Raw genomic sequence first — 19,422 nt, 5'->3', positions numbered from 1 at the left:
GTTCAAGTATCTCGGGTTCTTGTTCACGAGGGATGGTGAGATTGACCGTAGGATAGGTGCAGCGTCTGCAGTAATGCGGTCACTGTACCGCACCGTTGTGGTGAAGAGAGAGCTGAGCCATAAAGCAAAGCTCTCAATTTACCAGTCAGTCTACGTTCCCACTCTCACCTATGGTCATGAGCTCTGGGTAATGACCGAAAGAACAAGATCGCGGATACAAGCGGCCGAAATGAGCTTTCTCCGACGGGTCGCTGGGCGTACTCTCCGTGATCGGGTGAGGAGCTCAGTGACTAGGGAGGAGCTCGGAGTAGAGTCGCTGCTCCTTCGCATTGAGAGAAGTCAGTTGAGGTGGTTTGGGCATTTGATCAGGATGCCTCCTGGACGCCTCCCACTGGAGGTATACCAGGCACGTCCAACTGGAAGGAGGCCCCGGGGTAGACCCAGGACACGCTGGAGGGATTATATCTCCCGGCTGTCCTGGGAACGCCTTGGGATCCCCCAGGAGGAATTGGTGGATGTTGCAAGGGACAGAGACGTCTGGGCTTCTTTGCTCGCCCTGTTGCCACCGCGACCCTGAAATGGAGAAGCGGAGAAGAAAATGATGATGATGATGATGATGGCTAATGGACTTCAGGTCACCCCGTGCCCCTAAAGTTCAGCCCCCCCCTGGCTAACACTTGTAATTTATATCAGCATGCTAAAAGCCTAAGTGCAGATCTGTTCAATGTTAAGTGTTTAAGAATTTAGAAAGGTGAGTCATCATGCCAGTGCAGAATCTAAACTGTTTAAATGCATGTGTAAATGCTGGTTAGTTATTCATATGAGTGCATATAAAATACAAGTTCTCATACAATGTATATGTAATTATACTTTCTAATTTTAACTAAACATTTAAGAATATTTGTCCACTAATACAAAGTAATAAAATTGTTTTCTACAACAGAATACACCCTGGAGGGGGCACCAGTCCTTCACAGGGCAACACACACACTCACACCTACGGACACTTTTGAGTCACCAATTCACCTACCGACGTGTGTTTTTGGACTGTGGGAGCACCCATAGGAAACTCACGCGAACACGGAGGGAACACACCAACCCCTCACAGACAGTCACCCGGAGCGGGAAATCAAACCCAAAACCTGCAGGTCCCTGAGTTTTATGGCAAAAAATATTAAAATGGTCAAAGGGATACTTGAGTCTACAACTCAGGCCTGAACTCTGTGGGAAAAAAGGAGAATGGTAGCATGAGATTGTTTGGTACAGCGTGATAAGATATCCTTAGGAGATAAGAATACCTTTTTAATTGGGCTCCTATGATACACTGCATCCCTAGAAGATAAGAGTACCATTTTAATTGGGGTTCTATGGAATGCAACTTAATTTTAAAAATCTGAGGGGCGAGATGATCTCACCCCAAAAAGTGTATGTAAACTGTGGTTTTCAGTATGTCATTGTGAGTGAGTCTGCAGGAGGCCTTCTGTGATTGCTCTCCAAATAAGGAACCTGCTGAACTTCCAATAAATCGTCTTCGTCTTTCAAGTATTTTTAAAAAGAACTAGAAACTTTTATTAGAACTTATTCTTTCAAGTATTATAGTTAGACTAGATACAAGACTAACACGTTGTGGTAACGACACAGAACAGAAGAAAACAGCAGAGGAAGGGTGGCAAGCTGGAAACCAACCTCATTGGACCTTTTTTGATCCCAGACAAACAGGGCAAGAGTGCAGACCTGTTGGGGGAAAATGGTGCTGTTTTCCTGAAGGTAAACGTGGATCACCTACAGCTTGCCAAAGACCAGCTGCCACGTATTCCACACAAGCTTGCAGCACCAGCCATATCCCCTTCAGTGTCAGCAGCACCACCAGCAGCATGGTCTTCTCCAGCACCACCAGAATCAGTGTCCTCTGCAGCACCTCCACCAGCAGTGTCCTCTCCAGCACCACCACAAGCTGTGTGTGTGTGTGTGTGTATGTAGGGTCAATTCTCAGCATTTAGGTGCGACATTTGACCAAGGCTTTTTCACCATATCGTCACTATTCAATGAAAAATATCTCCAAAATAGCAACTTTACAGGAAAAAAAATCTTACATTAAAAGATGTCACTTTGGAGAATTTCTATTGGTCCATTCATGTGTTTAAATGATGTATTAAAATTAAAATGGCTAAAAATTCAGATACACTTTTCATTGGACAGTGCGGATGTGCTTGCCACAAAGTAGCATGTTAACTGGTGCTATTAGCTTAGCTGTATAATGCAATACGAAAGTGCCTGTGTCTATTTTTCCTCCACACATTTATGCAGGTTTCTATTCATCTGTAACTCATCTGTCTATATGTGTTCTTGTGGAGCCATCTGGTGGAACTTCTAACAAGAATCTGCCCTGAAGGTTGCCATTATTTTAGACTCTTTAAATAACAGACATACACAGATGATTAAGTCAGTTTTGTTTTATTGGGGCTTTTAATTTCAAACCCAGATTTTATAAAGAATTATTTATCATTCATTCAAACCTAAATTCCTTATAGATAAGGTATTCCTTTTATAGATGATGTTTAATCCTTTTTAACTCCCAAAACATTGATATTTCAGCTCATTCTGTCTTCAATTCAAGCATATACCACAGCAAAAGGAAGGCTTTTTTGCTTCTGGCTTTATGAGGCAGATTGGCTCTTTTTTTCTCCGTATACAGGCGCCATGTTGAGCCGCTCAAACTTTCTCATTCATTCTCCAAATGAAATCAGCCTCCTCTTCATTTATGTAGCTTTTATGTTACAATATATAGGTTTGAATGTTATGATATTTATACCGCATCTCTGTGTGCAAGGTGCAGACAGCTTCAATCTATCCATTTCCGAGAGTCACAAGGTGCTGCATGCACTTCTTCACTTCACACACACACACACACACAAACTGGGAAAGGATCTCGAGTCAAATTAATAATAACACTAACACAGCGCCTTTACATCTCTCTATTGGAAAATGATGGCTGCACTTCCTTTTATAGCTCACTATGCAATTATACAGTCATTACAGTCAGCAACCCTTCCCCTTGCTCCAAAACCAAATAAGATTCAAGATCCAGTGGTGGTCTCCATGACATCTATAGAACGTGGGAGTAATGACAGATGTCCTCATACAAAGTATGAGAACAAGTGTTTCTTCGTCTCAGCCGTGGACATGCTGGTGCCTGTTGCAGACCAGTCCCCACGCTGGACTCTCCCAGCTCTGAGTCAAAGGCGGACACTTTAAATCATCCCCTTCTTTACTGACTCCTCCTGAGGAAAACAACAAACAGTATGATTAATATTCCTCATATTCTGAATGTTATATATCTTCTTACATTTTGTATACAAATCAAAATAGGTTTATCTTACCTTGTCTGTAATGTTGCCAGTTGTAGGCTACTCCTTCAGCTGGTCTTGGTATTCCAGAGCTTCTGAAGCTGAAGATAGAAAAGTAAAGAATCTGAATACTCAACTGTATCAAGATTCACATAGAGAAAATAAACATGGGGAACATGCAGGCAAAGAGTGTTAAAATACTGCAGGATTTGTTACCATATCACACAGTGGCCCTCCCTGCTCTCTGTCTCGGTGTGGAGGCTCCTGTCAAACACACATAGAGAAAAATAGAAGGAGGGCAATGGTTAACACAGGATCACACATACTTAAAATATCTTTCACATCCATACATATAACACTATATATAAAACAGCAGTCAACTACAGAAAAGTGATTACCGGGAATGTACGTACGGGGGGATGTGGTGGAGGTGCTGTGGGGCTAGAAGGCGGTGGATGACATCACGGGAAAGGTCTCCTCATTTGATCCCCATTTCAGCAACTGGAACCTAAACACAGTGAGCGACATTCCCTGCAGACAGAGAGGAAGAGTCAAAGGCCAGGCTACTCCTTAAGACGTGCTATATATTACTGCCAATATTTATATCAATAAAACACAATCACATATTCAACCCACCTTGCGTCTCACAGCATGGTCAGGAACACAGAGAAAAGAGAGAAACGAGGAACGTGGGTTAGAATTAGCATTAACATATATTTTCAAACTCATTACAAATACTAAAGCAGTGGGTGAAGAACGAGAATGAGATTAAAAACAGTTTTACAGTGAATTCTTAAGTTTCTATCAGTAAAAAACTGTGATGTAAACACAGATTGCAAATGCTTAATTATACACAGAGAGAAAGAGAGAGAGAGAGAGAGAGAGAGAGAGAGATGATGGTGGAATGTCTGTGGCACCTGTAAAAAAAAAAACACATTTTAATAAACATGTAAAATAACAGTTGTGTACAAATAAAATGACTAAAGCAGAATAAGAACAGCTGTCACAGAGTAAACTGTATACTACACAATACACTAATTAAAAAGTAAGTAGAATGAAAGATGCGTTAAAGGATACGGTAAAAATGTGGTTCAGTGGAACCCAGGTGGTGGTCCGAGAGGTCTGGAAGCTAGCTGTGGAACCACTGGAGTCTCAAGGATATGGGTGCTGCTGGACTCAGAAGAACGAAAGCACCCATCCTCGATAGTGACTCCTCTGTACGTCTTGGACACTTTAGTTTGCTGGAAAAACACACAGAAAAACAATGAATAAATAAGGTACAAGAAGTCAGAATATCAAGAGTAATTGCTTATTTAGTGAGAGTACATTATCAGGAAACTCTTACAAGAAACTGTGAGCGGGTCACAGAGGTGATGCTCGACTCTGAGCTGAGGTTGGCGGTCAGCACAGAAATCTGGTGTCCAACGCACTGAAAGAGCAGAGGAAGTGTTTTATCACAATTACTCCACAATCATTTTGCCACTGATCACTGTTTGGTGAAAAACTCCACTATTGAAACTGGTACTAGCTTTACCTTAATGTAGACCACAGCCTTCACAGTGGCAAAGTACATGGGAGGGAGCTGTGAGTCCTGAAAAAGAGATAGACATTCTATTTTCGCACTGCACAAATAATAGACAGATTTTCCTCAGGATGAGGAAACCTCACCTGTGCAACCGCATGTGAGGTTGCACACAGTTAATTTTCCATTCAGCTGTTTGATTAGCACAAAGCTAGCACTAGCACACAGACCTGGAAAACAATGCTTTATTTATAAATCTTAAAGCAGATGTAAAGCCATTAAAGAAAGTTTATCAAGTCGTGAGTTATAATCTTTAAACTATAAAAGCATTGACAGACTGATGAATACCGTAAAAATACTTTCCATTCATTTCTATAACATTACCTCTGGAAACAGGTGGTAGAAGTCATTGGTGAGCACCCACCAATGTTCACTTTCCAGGCCTCTATACACAGACTTGTGCTGCATTGTCACCTCCACTTGCTGTGAACATTAAGAGAGAGGTAATGAACAGTAATGACCCATGGAGAAAGAATAATAACTATGGTATTATCACTCTGTTCTTAGATGTCCACTCTTAATACATAAATAAGTACAAACCTTTTCACCATTAGAAAAACTCTGAGAGATAGTTGTGGCCTGCATCCTGTAGACACGCAGAACATACCCACAGCTCTCCTGTTGGACCAGAACAAAGAAAAATGAAAACTTTATGGACAACCAGAACACTTCTGATTAAAAGCTTGAGAAACTAAAGAATAATAATTTTGTCTAAGCAGCAGACAGGCTGTTTTTCTCACCTTCAGCGTCAACCGTGGTAAGATCCACAGCCGGCTGGAGGGCCCCTGGGCATCTGGTGCAACGAGATCCTGAATAAGAAAATATATTTGCTGTTAAATATGAAATTCAGAGCAAGTAGTACTATGTTGTCTGAAATCTATGGATGGTTTATGATGTGATTTTACCTCATAGCTGTTGTCAGCCACTGGCAAAGTAACAGCCAGCTCCTGTAGTTCTGTGGTCAGATTAAAACAACAGAATAAACACATTCATCATTACAACAGATGAACTAGCAACATGTAAATAGTAGCATTTCAGCTTCTGTGTAATATATATATATACATAGACAGAGACACACACACACAGAGAGAGAGAGAGAGAGAGGGAGAGAGAAATACTCTACACCATTGTTTTATGTGGCGTCAGAGCATTTGAACTGATTCAAAGAATCGACACTGGATATCCGGGTATCGACACGTACTCGAATCATAGGCCGTCGTTTGCCATGGAAACAAATAACTAAAATGCTAAAACACATAATGTTTTGCCATTTTGAAGCAATAACACACTAAACAAAATATAACAAATTACTTTAGTCCACAGCCGCATCTACTTGTGAGTTTAGAAGTCCAACAAATCCTCAGAAAATTACATTCAAAAGGTTAGCATTGCCGCTAACTGGTCGATGCACGCCATTACAGCTCCGTAAACACACTAAAGCTATCAAAGGGTTAAACAAGACACTTAAACAAGTCATTTTAAGTATTTTGCTAAGTATAATTACTGAGTGAAGTTTTGGGAGAAAAGATACTTACCCTCCAAGTGGTCCGTTTCAGCTGACCGCTTCGACTTGAGCCTCCTGTGAAGAAAAACACAGGCAGTTACAGCTGCAGTGGTGAATCCAGTGAAGTACAGCACTGGACGCAGACTGAGCCCACGAAGAAGAAATGGAAAATCCATCCTAGAAAGCGCAGTGTTAGAGAGTAGAGCAGTGTGCGTCTGTCTCTGAGAAAAGTCGGTGAACGACTGAAATTTGAATAATAACATTAAGTTTTATTACGTACATTCCATGGTACAGACCAAGGTTCTACTGTAGCTTCCTTCAGCCTGGGAGATGAAGTCGTGTTTTAGGTCACTGCCTTGATCCAAATAGATTCAGAAATTAAAGCCTACGTACCTCCAAGAATACAGAATAATTCCAGTAGTATATAGTGATCAGTAGCATCCAATAGTGTGTAGCTAAATCCAGTAATGTCCAGTAGAATCCAACAATGCCCAGTTATCTCAAGTAGTGTTCACTAGTGTCCACTAGTAGTCTGTATGTTCAGCAGGATCTTGTTGTGTCCAGTTATTTGATGTGTCAAACATTGGATAATACGTGACTGTGTTCATTAGTAGACCACAGTGGCTACTTGTGTTGAGTAGCTCTCACAGACGGGAAAAAAGAAAACACAGAGCAGAAACACTCCCTACAAGAATGTTTTAGCTGATAAGAGACATATTCTACACCTTTTCTATAAGTTAAAGGAACGTGATACTTTTACTTTACAATTACAGCTTCAAATTCATTTTAATGCTACACCGAGCTGTAAAATGGAGAACAGAGCCTCTGTTTTTGCTTTTGTGTGTGTGTTCAGCACTGCAGAGAGTACACTATGTACTTACTCCGTCCCCAGTACAGTGCTGGAAAAAAAATAGGGGCAGACTAAGAAGCCAAAAACCCAGATCATACGTACTGTTTCTTTAACACAGTTCTGGGGTCTTAATGAAATTTTGTTACATGCTCTTGTCAAAATGCAACAAAGATCTAACAACGCAGAGCCTCTTGCAAACTTTATAGATTTTCGCTCTTATTTTACCCTGTCCCAATGTATTTATTTATGTTTTGAGTGTGTTGCAGATATGAAATTTGTTAATGTTTATAAAATACAGTCAAGTTGATATTTGAAAAAACACTGGAAATCTGTCAGTTAAATAAAAGTTCAAGACAGTGAACAAATCACAGGTTCCTCTTTTGTCTGCACTTCTACATCTAATGTCTTCTACGTGGTCAAAGAAATAAACACAATTTCACACAACATACAATCCTAACTGACATGTAGTTTGTCTCGCAAAAACTTATGTAATGAATGAAATAAACCTCATTTCCAGAAAAGGTGGTACTTCTTGTAAAACAAATATGTGATTTGTTCATTCTCTCGAGCTGTATTTAACTAATATAACATGATCGTAATGCTAACAAATAAAGAGCACACTGGTAAATGAAAATCAGACAAGACTTTTTTTAGAGTTTATAAAGGTTTTATTTAATACTTTTACCAGGATATTTTTATTTTTGTTACTGCACATTGGATTATATAAAGAGGATTCATCTACTAACCTAATTAATGAAACTGTTGTTAGAGTTAAACATGTTTTTGAATAATTTATGCATAGTAATATACAACCTAATATGTGCTGTAAATTTGCTTGTGATTGTAATGGAATTTTTTATATGTCTCTGTTGAAAGACCCTGTCTGTATGTTTTGTCTGTATATTCAATTCTAACCATCAACGCAACTCAGAAAAAGTGTGTGTCAGGTCAGTTTCGAGGTCAGTGCTTTATCAAAAACAAAACATTTTGTCCTACATCTTGTTTATCAAACTGGGATGTCGCTAAGGAAAATAAGCTTGCAGAAATGTAGAGTGATTATCTTATGCTTATGACGTATAAACTACCTACATAAACTCTCTGTGAAAACATCTTCTTTGTCCACATTCACATAGTACTCTGTGCTATTGTGTGTTGACCACCTTAAGGTTAATAAACTACTTTCTAATTGCAAATGCTCTGTTAGATTTCAATTCTTAACACGTCCTTATTTCCTCCAGCACAGTGATATCAAAAGTGCTTAATTAATATTGATTCATTATCTGTAAGCGCTTATCCAGTTCAGGGTTGTGGTGGGTCCAGAGCCTACCTGGAATCATTGGGTGCAAGGTGGGAATACACCCTGGAGGGGGCACCAGTCCTTCACAGGGCAACACACACACTCACACCTACGGACACTTTTGAGTCACCAATTCACCTACCGACGTGTGTTTTTGGACTGTGGGAGCACCCATAGGAAACTCACGCGGACACGGAGGGAACACACCAACCCCTCACAGACAGTCACCCGGAGCGGGAAATCAAACCCAAAACCTGCAGGTCCCTGAGTTTTATGGCAAAAAATATTAAAATGGTCAAAGGGATACTTGAGTCTAAAACTTAGGCTTGAACTCTGTGGGGAAAAAAGGAGAATGGTAGCATGAGATTGTTTGGTACAGCGTGATAAGATATCCTTAGGAGATAAGAATACCTTTTTAATTGGGCTCCTATGATACACTGCATCCCTAGAAGATAAGGGTACCATTTTAATTGGGGTTCTATGGAATGCAACTTAATTTAAAAAATCTGAGGGGCGAGATGATCTCACCCCAAAAAGTGTATGTAAACTGTGGTTTTCAGTATGTCATTGTGAGTGAGTCTGCAGGAGGCCTTCTGTGATTGCTCTCCAAATAAGGAACCTGCTGATCTTCCAAGAAATCGTCTTCGTCTTTCAAGTATTTTTAAAAAGAACTAGAAACTTTTATTAGAACTTATTCTTTCAAGTATTATAGTTAGACTAGATACAAGATTAACACGTCGTGGTAACGACACAGAACAGAAGAAAACAGCAGAGGAAGTGTGGCAAGCTGGAAACCAACCTCATTGGACCTTTTTTGATCCCAGACAAACAGGGCAAGAGTGCAGACCTGTTGGGGGAAAATGGTGCTGTTTTCCTGAAGGTGAACATGGATCACCTCCAGCTTGCCAAAGACCAGCTGCCACGTATTCCACACAAGCTTGCAGCACCAGCCATATCCCCTTCAGTGTCAGCAGCACCACCAGCAGCATGGTCTTCTCCAGCACCACCAGAAGCAGTGTCCTCTCCAGCACCACCACCAGCTGTGTGTGTGTGTGTGTAGGGTCAATTCTCAGCATTTAGGTGCGACATTTGACCAAGGCTTTTTCACCATATCGTCACTATTCAATGAAAAATATCTCCAAAATAGCAACTTTACAGGGAAAAAAATCTTACATTAAAAGATGTCATTTTGGAGAATTTCTATTGGTCCATTCATGTGTTCAAATGATGTATTAAAATTAAAATGGCCAAAAATTCAGATACACTTTTCATTGGACAGTGCGGATGTGCTTGCCACAAAGTAGCATGTTAACTGGTGCTATTAGCTTAGCTGTATAATGCAATATGAAAGTGCCTGTGTCTATTTTTCCTCCACATATTTATGCAGGTTTCTATTCATCTGTAACTCATCTGTCTATATGTGTTCTTGTGGAGCCATCTGGTGGAACTTCTAACAAGAATCTGCCCTGAAGGTTGCCATTATTTTAGACTCTTTAAATAACAGACATACACAGATGATTAAGTCAGTTTTGTTTTATTGGGGCTTTTAATTTCAAACCCAGATTTTATAAAGAATTATTTATCATTCATTCAAACCTAAATTCCTTATAGATAAGGTATTCCTTTTATAGATGATGTTTAATCCTTTTTTAACTCCCAAAACATTGATATTTCAGCTCATTCTGTCTTCAATTCAAGCATATACCACAACAAAAGGAAGGCTTTTTTGCTTCTGGTTTTATGAGGCAGATTGGCTCTTTTTTCTCCGTATACAGGCGCCATGTTGAGCCGCTCAAACTTTCTCATTCATTCTCCAAATGAAATCAGCCTCCTCTTCATTTATGTAGCTTTTATGTTACAATATATAGGTTTGAATGTTATGATATTTATACCGCATCTCTGTGTGCAAGGTGCAGACAGCTTCAATCTATCCATTTCCGAGAGTCACAAGGTGCTGCATGCACTTCTTCACTTCACACACACACACACAAACTGGGAAAGGATCTCGAGTCAAATTAATAATAACACTAACACAGCGCCTTTACATCTCTCTATTGGAAAATGATGGCTGCACTTCCTTTTATAGCTCACTATGCAATTATACAGTCATTACAGTCAGCAACCCTTCCCCTTGCTCCAAAACCAAATAAGATTCAAGATCCAGTGGTGGTCTCCATGACATCTATAGAACGTGGGAGTAATGACAGATGTCCTCATACAAAGTATGAGAACAAGTGTTTCTTCGTCTCAGCCGTGGACATGCTGGTGCCTGTTGCAGACCAGTCCCCACGCTGGACTCTCCCAGCTCTGAGTCAAAGGCAGACACTTCAAATCATCCCCTTTTTTACTGACTCCTCCTGAGGAAAACAACAAACAGTATGATTAATATTCCTCATATTCTGAATGTTATATATCTTCTTACATTTTGTATACAAATGAAAATAGGTTTATCTTACCTTGTCTGTAATGTTGCCAGTTGTAGGCTACTCCTTCAGCTGGTCTTGGTTTTCCAGAGCTTCTGAAGCTGAAGATAGAAAAGTAAAGAATCTGAATACTCAACTGTATCAAGATTTACATAGAGAAAATAAACATGGGGAACATGCAGGCAAAGAGTGTTAAAATACTGCAGGATTTGTTACCATATCACACAGTGGCCCTCCCTGCTCTCTGTCTCGGTGTGGAGGCTCCTGTCAAACACACAAGAGAAAAATAGAAGTAGGGCAATGGTTAACACAGGATCACACATACTTAAAATATCTTTCACATCCATACATATAACACTATATATAAAACAGCAGTCAACTACAGAAAAGTGATTACCTGGAATGTACGTACGGGGGGATGTGGTGGAGGTGCTGTGGGGCTAGAAGGCGATGGATGACATCACGGGAAAGGTCTCCTCATTTGATCTCCATTTCAGCGACTGGAACCTAAACACAGTGAGCGACATTCCCTGCAGACAGAGAGGAAGAGTCAAAGGCCAGGCTACTCCTTAAGACGTGCTATATATTACTGCCAATATTTATATCAATAAAACACAATCACATATTCAACCCACCTTGCGTCTCACAGCATGGTCAGGAACAGAGAGAAAAGAGAGAAACGAGGAACTTGGGTTAGAATTACCATTAGCATATATTTTCAAACTCATTACAAATACTAAAGCAGTGGGTGAAGAACGAGAATGAGATTAAAAACAGTTTTACAGTGAATTCTTTAGTTTCTATCAGTAAAAAACTGTGATGTAAACACAGATTGCAAATGCTTAATTATACAGAGAGAGAGAGAGAGAGAGAGAGAGAGAGAGAGAGAGAGAGATGATGGTGGAATGTCTGTGGCACCTGTAAAAAAAAAAAACACATTTTAATAAACATGTAAAATAACAGTTGTGTACAAATAAAATGACTAAAGCAGAATAAGAACAGCTGTCGCAGAGTAAACTGTATACTACACAATACACTAATTAAAAAGTAAGTAGAATGAAAGATGCGTTAAAGGATACGGTAAAAATGTGGTTCAGTGGAACCCAGGTGGTGGTCCGAGAGGTCTGGAAGCTAGCTGTGGAACCACTGGAGTCTCAAGGATATGGGTGCTGCTGGACTCAGAAGAACGAAAGCACCCATCCTCGATAGTGACTCCTCTGTACGTCTTGGACACTTTAGTTTGCTGGAAAAACACACAGAAAAACAATGAATAAATAAGGTACAAGAAGTCAGAATATCAAGAGTAATTGCTTATTTAGTGAGAGTACATTATCAGGAAACTCTTACAAGAAACTGTGAGCGGGTCACAGAGGTGATGCTCGACTCTGAGCTGAGGTTGGCGGTCAGCACAGAAATCTGGTGTCCAACGCACTGAAAGAGCAGAGGAAGTGTTTTATCACAATTACTCCACAATCATTTTGCCACTGATCACTGTTTGGTGAAAAGTTCCACTATTGAAACTGGTACTAGCTTTACCTTAATGTAGACCACAGCCTTCACAGTGGCAAAGTACATGGGAGGGAGCTGTGAGTCCTGAAAAAGAGATAGACATTCTATTTTCGCACTGCACAAATAATAGACAGATTTTCCTCAGGATGAGGAAACCTCACCTGTGCAACCGCATGTGAGGTTGCACACAGTTAATTTTCCATTCAGCTGTTTGATTAGCACAAAGCTAGCACTAGCACACAGACCTGGAAAACAATGCTTTATTTATAAATCTTAAAGCAGATGTAAAGCCATTAAAGAAAGTTTATCAAGTCGTGAGTTATAATCTTTAAACTATAAAAGCATTGACAGACTGATGAATACCGTAAAAATACTTTCCATTCATTTCTATAACATTACCTCTGGAAACAGGTGGTAGAAGTCATTGGTGAGCACCCACCAATGTTCACTTTCCAGGCCTCTATACACAGACTTGTGCTGCATTGTCACCTCCACTTGCTGTGAACATTAAGAGAGAGGTAATGAACAGTAATGACCCATGGAGAAAGAATAATAACTATGGTATTATCACTCTGTTCTTAGATGTCCACTCTTAATACATAAATAAGTACAAACCTTTTCACCATTAGAAAAACTCTGAGAGATAGTTGTGGCCTGCATCCTGTGGACACTCAGAACATACCCACAGCTCTCCTGTTGGACCAGAACAAAGAAAAATGAAAACTTTATGGACAACCAGAACACTTCTGATTAAAAGCTTGAGAAACTAAAGAATAATAATTTTGTCTAAGCAGCAGACAGGCTGTATTTCTCACCTTCAGCGTCAACCGTGGTAAGATCCACAGCCGGCTGGAGGGCCCCTGGGCATCTGGTGCAACGAGATCCTGAATAAGAAAATATATTTGCTGTTAAATATGAAATTCAGAGCAAGTAGTACTATGTTGTCTGAAATCTATGGATGGTTTATGATGTGATTTTACCTCATAGCTGTTGTCAGCCACTGGCAAAGTAACAGCCAGCTCCTGTAGTTCTGTGGTCAGATTAAAACAACAGAATAAACACATTCATCATTACAACAGATGAACTAGCAACATGTAAATAGTAGCATTTCAGCTTCTGTGTAATATATATATATACATAGACAGAGACACACACACACAGAGAGAGAGAGAGAGAGAGAGAGAGAGAGAGAGAGAGAGAAATACTCTACACCATTGTTTTATGTGGCGTCAGAGCATTTGAACTGATTCAAAGAATCGACACTGGATGTCCGGGTATCGACACGTACTCGAATCATAGGCCGTCGTTTGCCATGGAAACAAATAACTAAAATGCTAAAACACATAATGTTTTGCCATTTTGAAGCAATAACACACTAAACAAAATATAACAAATTACTTTAGTCCACAGCCGCATCTACTTGTGAGTTTAGAAGTCCAACAAATCCTCAGAAAATTACATTCAAAAGGTTAGCATTGCCGCTAACTGGTCGATGCACGCCATTACAGCTCCGTAAACACACTAAAGCTATCAAAGGGTTAAACAAGACACTTAAACAAGTCATTTTTTAAGTATTTTGCTAAGTATAATTACTGAGTGAAGTTTTGGGAGAAAAGATACTTACCCTCCAAGTGGTCCGTTTCAGCTGACCGCTTCGACTTGAGCCTCCTGTGAAGAAAAACACAGGCAGTTACAGCTGCAGTGGTGAATCCAGTGAAGTACAGCACTGGACGCAGACTGAGCCCACGAAGAAAAAATGGAAAATCCATCCTAGAAAGCGCAGTGTTAGAGAGTAGAGCAGTGTGCGTCTGTCTCTGAGAAAAGTCGGTGAACGACTGAAATTTGAATAATAACATTAAGTTTTATTACGTACATTCCATGGTACAGACCAAGGTTCTACTGTAGCTTCCTTCAGCCTGGGAGATGAAGTCGTGTTTTAGGTCACTGCCTTGATCCAAATAGATTCAGAAATTAAAGCCTACGTACCTCCAAGAATACAGAATAATTCCAGTAGTATATAGTGATCAGTAGCATCCAATAGTGTGTAGCTAAATCCAGTAATGTCCAGTAGAATCCAACAATGCCCAGTTATCTCAAGTAGTGTTCACTAGTGTCCACTAGTAGTCTGTATGTTCAGCAGGATCTTGTTGTGTCCAGTTATTTGATGTGTCAAACATTGGATAATACGTGATTGTGTTCATTAGTAGACCACAGTGGCTACTTGTATTGAGTAGCTCTCACAGACGGGAAAAAAGAAAACACAGAGCAGAAACACTCCCTACAAGAATGTTTTAGCTGATAAGAGACATATTCTACACCTTTTCTATAAGTTAAAGGAACGTGATATTTTTACTTTACAATTACAGCCTCAAATTCATTTTAATGCTACACCGAGCTGTAAAATGGAGAACAGAGCCTCTGTTTTTGCTTTTTTTGTGTGTGTTCAGCACTGCAGAGAGTACACTATGTACTTACTCCGTCCCCAGTACAGTGCTGGAAAAAAAATAGGGGCAGACTAAGAAGCCAAAAACCCAGATCATACGTACTGTTTCTTTAACACAGTTCTGGGGTCTTAATGAAATTTTGTTACATGCTCTTGTCAAAATGCAACAAAGATCTAACAACGCAGAACCTCTTGCAAACTTTATAGATTTTCGCTCTTATTTTACCCTGTCCCAATGTATTTATTTATGTTTTGAGTGTGTTGCAGATATGAAATTTGTTAATGTTTATAAAATACAGTCAAGTTGATATTTGAAAACACTGGAAATCTGTCAGTTAAATAAAAGTTCAAGACAGTGAACAAATCACAGGTTCCTCTTTTGTCTGCACTTCTACATCTAATGTCTTCTACGTGGTCAAAGAAATAAACACAATTTCACACAACATACAATCCTAACTGACATGTAGTTTGTCTCGCAAAAACTTATGTAATGAATGAAATAAACCTCATTTCCAGAAAAGGTGGTACTTCTTGTAAAACAAATATGTGATTTGTTCATTCTCTCGAGCTGTATTTAACTAATATAACATGATCGTAATGCTAACAAATAAAGAGCACACTGGTAAATGAAAGTCAGACAAGACTTTTTTTAGAGTTTATAAAGGTTTTATTTAATACTTTTACCAGGATATTTTTATTTTTGTTACTGCACATTGGATTATATAAAGAGGATTCATCTACTAACCTAATTAATGAAACTGTTGTTAGAGTTAAACATGTTTTTGAATAATTTATGCATAGTAATATATAACCTAATATGTGCTGTAAATTTGCTTGTGATTGTAATGGACATTTTTATATGTGTCTGTTGAAAGACCCTGTCTGTATGTTTTGTCTGTATATTCAATTCTAACCATCAACGCAACTCAGAAAAAGTGTGTGTCAGGTCAGTGCTTTATCAAAAACAAAACATTTTGTCCTACATCTTGTTTATCAAACTGGGATGTCGCTAAGGAAAATAAGCTTGCAGAAATGTAGAGTGATTATCTTATGCTTATGACGTATAAACTACCTACATAAACTCTCTGTGAAAACATCTTCTTTGTCCACATTCACATAGTACTCTGTGCTATTGTGTGTTGACCACCTTAAGGTTAATAAACTACTTTGTAATTGCAAATGCTCTGTTAGATTTCAATTCTTAACACGTCCTTATTTCCTCCAGCACAGTGATATCAAAAGTGCTTAATTAATATTGATTCATTATCTGTAAGCGCTTATCCAGTTCAGGGTTGTGGTGGGTCCAGAGCCTACCTGGAATCATTGGGTGCAAGGTGGGAATACACCCTGGAGGGGGCACCAGTCCTTCACAGGGCAACACACACACTCACACCTACGGACACTTTTGAGTCGTCAATTCACCTACCGACGTGTGTTTTTGGACTGCGGGAGCACCCTGAGGAAACCCACGCGGACACGGAGGGAACACACCAACCCCTCACAGACAGTCACCCGGAGCGGGAATCGAACCCACAACCTCCAGGTCCCTGGAGCTGTGTGGCTGCGCCACCGTGCCGCCTCAAAGTGAACATTCAAAGTTAAAATTCATTGAATTATTTACTATATATCATTGTTTAAATAACGCACAGACCATCATTTGACAACAGCAAAAGGATTTTTGCTTTATTCTTGACCGATATGCATTACATTAACTTTATTTTTGATCGACAAGAAATTCCAATATCCAAAGAATATGCAGCAGGCAACTTCCGGTTTCAAAACAAATCACGTAGCCAGCATATTTAGTCCTAAGGGAGGTTAATCGGCGTTTTATGACAAAACAGGCAAAATGTCATATTCATTTCCGTCAAAATAAAAATAAATTGCCCTTTCCCAGAGTAGACACACTCTAGATGTTGAGATGTAAGAAAAGGTCGCTTGTAAATAATAAAATGATATAATCTACATGCACCACGGCTTTTTCTGAAGTCAGCGTCGACTTATTCTACAACAACGTGTACGTCCATTTTCTGACCACAGTGAAACTCCTAAATATCCTGTCGCAATTTTTATAGAATATTTAGATTAAACACTGGAAATAAATAGGAATTTAGGACAAAAGCAGCGAATTGTAAATAAAATGACCACTTCATTATTGTATTTGCTAAAATGTTATATCCATGAAAATGTACACATGCTGCCACTGCGTGAACATAACTGCAATATTAATAGTTGAATTAGAAAGAAATGTAACCAAATTTAGTTCTGGCTACATTACTATTTTAGCCATGAATCTTATACAGGTTTTTTATATTGATCCTACATACGTACTGACAGAAACAAACCATATTTGTGTGTACAGAAAGAGAGTTACAGGGGGATGCTCTTTAAGGCAGGATCCTGAAAAGGCACCCCCCCCCCTCTTAATTCTGGCTACATTACTGTTATAACCATGAAACTTATACAGGTATTTTATATAGATCCTACATGTGCTTGGTATGGACCTGATGTTTGGGTTACGTACCAAAAAAGAAATTACTACAAAATTCTCACCTTACTACCTTATGTTTGGAAGGAAGGCTCGCTACCCTTCAGAAGTCCCTGAGCACTACCAGGTTGGTGAATTTGTTTCAGTTACATTTTGAGTAATTGAGGGGTATCTGGGTATGGTGTACTGTACGCAGAACTGGCATTTATTAGCTACACACCACACCTTAACACAATTTCTGGATTCCAGTATGTCATGTGACTGATATCAGCCAGGTATACCAGAATGTTTTGCCTCAGCAGTTGTTCAGTTGTTTTAGAGGAATGTTACGTTGTATGTGCTGATTCTAGCACTTTTCAATCTGGCCACATTGCCCTGGTCTTTTTACACACACCGCTTTAGTGTTTTTCAAGAACAGTGCGAAAAAGAAAGAAATGCAAGCCGCAACCAGAGAGCTTGTCCCAGAGAAAATTATATTTGTAACTATAAAATTAAGATAAGTTGAGTCATCAGGACATAATTCATGTTTGCACTTTACATCTGTCAATTTATGAAGTCCAGAGAAGTCGGCAGCGTTTCTGGACTTTGATATTTGGTTTCCACTGTGCATAGTGTACCGTAGTAACAGTATTTGAATTAGTTATGTTTAATGGTGATTATCACTTATAATTATTTTTATTATTATTACTGAATTTAGATAACAACAATATGAATGATTTATCAGAGATTGAAATACTGTCAATTCTAGGAGTGAGTTTTCAGAATTTTCAGAGTCTTAGGAATTGACTCCACAATAGAAATACTTTAAGAGGAATGTTAATAAGTTGATAAACATAGCATAATCATCAAAATCTCAACGGAATCAACGCAGATGAGACCATTCCGAATTTAATGATTGGCTAGGCTATTTGACTTGTGAATAGTATGTGTTGCTAAATGAGATTTAATTAGTATGTAAATTTATCAAAAAACTTCATTAGACATCAGCTTCTGAAAATGAGGAATTTATGCTTCTACGCTTTAAACGTGTACAGTTACTAACTGTATTACATCTGTGGCTAGACAGCTTTCCACCTCACTTTATTATGAAACTTTATAGCACACAAGCACCAGTGGCATTGTTTCTGTGGCACTGCTACTTGTACATGAGGCCTTGTCTGGTTTTAGCTATGTAGCCCCTGCTAGATTTAAAACAGTCCAATACAAAAAAAAGTCCTATTGTCACATATTGGTTATGGATAAAGGGCTTGAGGATATAAAATGCTATTGTGTTTAACCTACACTGCTAGGGTTAGCATGTTAAACCGGCTAAAAACTTGCTATGCAGTGGTGTTTCTGTGGTGGCCCCTTTCTATTTATGCATGGGGAGGTAGATAATTGTTCAGCAATAGATGGGTTACCCTCAGTAAACCTATATGGTTGGTAGATAACAAATAGCAGATGCAAGGTTAGCTTCTTAATAGAGAATACTATAAATATCAGTGTATATGCAGTTGCCGTTGTCACAATGTATGTCTCAGAATGAAACTTCCTCATACGTACATTCTAATTTTCTCTGTGAAACATTCACAGGTAATAAATGCTTACCTAACTTTGGTAGTCAGAGAATACAACAAAAAGTATTCAGATCGAGCAGCTTTAATTGACACTTTTGCAATGAGTGCGACCTGGATGGGAAAAATTCCAAGACTAAAGGTAAGTAGTTGTTTGTTAAGCAATGTAAATATCTTTCTTTCTTCTGTCGAAATTAACTATTGATTCCCCTATATAGATTGATCCAAATGACTACACAATGATTGTGGGAATTGTGAATGAGCACCACCACTGGATGCTAACAGTAAAAGTTATCAGAGGCTCTCTTATTCATTTAACTAATATACCTTGTAAAGAATCTGTAAAAATTATGTGAATACATGAAAAAACAAATTTATTTAACTAATTCATTCAACTATTTAAAAAAAACCCATTTAACTGCTGAT

At 39.0% G+C, this 19,422-nt stretch overlaps 2 protein-coding genes across 8 annotated transcripts; both read right to left on the bottom strand.

Moving 5' to 3' along the window:
• Window positions 1-2,298: 2,298 nt before the first annotated feature.
• On the bottom strand, window positions 2,299-6,999 carry LOC136672086 (uncharacterized). 4 transcript variants are annotated; one of them, XM_066648031.1, is made up of 14 exons: window positions 6,827-6,999; window positions 6,714-6,756; window positions 6,465-6,508; window positions 5,835-5,884; window positions 5,670-5,738; window positions 5,470-5,547; window positions 5,254-5,352; window positions 4,882-4,938; window positions 4,693-4,776; window positions 3,984-4,588; window positions 3,746-3,878; window positions 3,564-3,611; window positions 3,381-3,448; window positions 2,300-3,281 (listed from the first exon to the last, which is right to left on the bottom strand). In XM_066648031.1, coding segments are annotated over exons 2-10 (633 nt in total). In that variant the 5' UTR covers window positions 6,716-6,756; window positions 6,827-6,999; the 3' UTR covers window positions 2,300-3,281; window positions 3,381-3,448; window positions 3,564-3,611; window positions 3,746-3,878; window positions 3,984-4,438. The 4 variants fall into 4 exon arrangements, with proteins under 4 accessions (XP_066504127.1, XP_066504126.1, XP_066504128.1 ...); XM_066648030.1 differs by lacking the exons at window positions 6,714-6,756; window positions 6,827-6,999 and having other exon boundaries at window positions 2,299-3,281; window positions 3,564-3,608; window positions 6,465-6,662; XM_066648029.1 differs by lacking the exons at window positions 6,714-6,756; window positions 6,827-6,999 and having other exon boundaries at window positions 2,299-3,281; window positions 3,761-3,878; window positions 6,465-6,662.
• A 2,982-nt stretch (window positions 7,000-9,981) lies between these two features.
• Window positions 9,982-14,686, bottom strand: LOC136671860 (uncharacterized). 4 transcript variants are annotated; one of them, XM_066647734.1, is made up of 14 exons: window positions 14,499-14,686; window positions 14,386-14,428; window positions 14,137-14,180; window positions 13,493-13,542; window positions 13,328-13,396; window positions 13,128-13,205; window positions 12,912-13,010; window positions 12,540-12,596; window positions 12,351-12,434; window positions 11,639-12,246; window positions 11,401-11,533; window positions 11,220-11,267; window positions 11,037-11,104; window positions 9,985-10,937 (listed from the first exon to the last, which is right to left on the bottom strand). In XM_066647734.1, coding segments are annotated over exons 2-10 (633 nt in total). In that variant the 5' UTR covers window positions 14,388-14,428; window positions 14,499-14,686; the 3' UTR covers window positions 9,985-10,937; window positions 11,037-11,104; window positions 11,220-11,267; window positions 11,401-11,533; window positions 11,639-12,096. The 4 variants fall into 4 exon arrangements, with proteins under 4 accessions (XP_066503829.1, XP_066503828.1, XP_066503831.1 ...); XM_066647733.1 differs by having other exon boundaries at window positions 14,386-14,513; XM_066647732.1 differs by lacking the exons at window positions 14,386-14,428; window positions 14,499-14,686 and having other exon boundaries at window positions 9,982-10,937; window positions 11,416-11,533; window positions 14,137-14,334.
• Window positions 14,687-19,422: the final 4,736 nt, after the last annotated feature.

The sequence above is a fragment of the Hoplias malabaricus genome, chromosome 16 (assembly GCF_029633855.1).
Source record: "Hoplias malabaricus isolate fHopMal1 chromosome 16, fHopMal1.hap1, whole genome shotgun sequence".
Taxonomy (NCBI): Eukaryota; Metazoa; Chordata; class Actinopteri; order Characiformes; family Erythrinidae; genus Hoplias; species Hoplias malabaricus.
The sequence above is the reverse complement of the archived record's forward strand: the minus strand, read 5'-3'. Positions and strand labels throughout refer to the sequence as shown.

Bases quoted from the DNA above. Each gene is read 5' to 3' on its own strand.
- LOC136672086 (XM_066648030.1), bottom strand. From the start codon at position 6,609: ATGGATTTTCCATTTCTTCTTCGTGGGCTCAGTCTGCGTCCAGTGCTG. The intron at 5,548-5,669 runs GTGAGAAAAACA...CTGGTCCAACAG, and splicing joins TACCACGGTTGACGCTGAAG to GAGAGCTGTGGGTATGTTCT. The intron at 5,353-5,469 runs GTTTGTACTTAT...TAATGTTCACAG, and splicing joins GTTTTTCTAATGGTGAAAAG to CAAGTGGAGGTGACAATGCA.
- LOC136671860 (XM_066647732.1), bottom strand. From the start codon at position 14,281: ATGGATTTTCCATTTTTTCTTCGTGGGCTCAGTCTGCGTCCAGTGCTG. The intron at 13,206-13,327 runs GTGAGAAATACA...CTGGTCCAACAG, and splicing joins TACCACGGTTGACGCTGAAG to GAGAGCTGTGGGTATGTTCT. The intron at 13,011-13,127 runs GTTTGTACTTAT...TAATGTTCACAG, and splicing joins GTTTTTCTAATGGTGAAAAG to CAAGTGGAGGTGACAATGCA.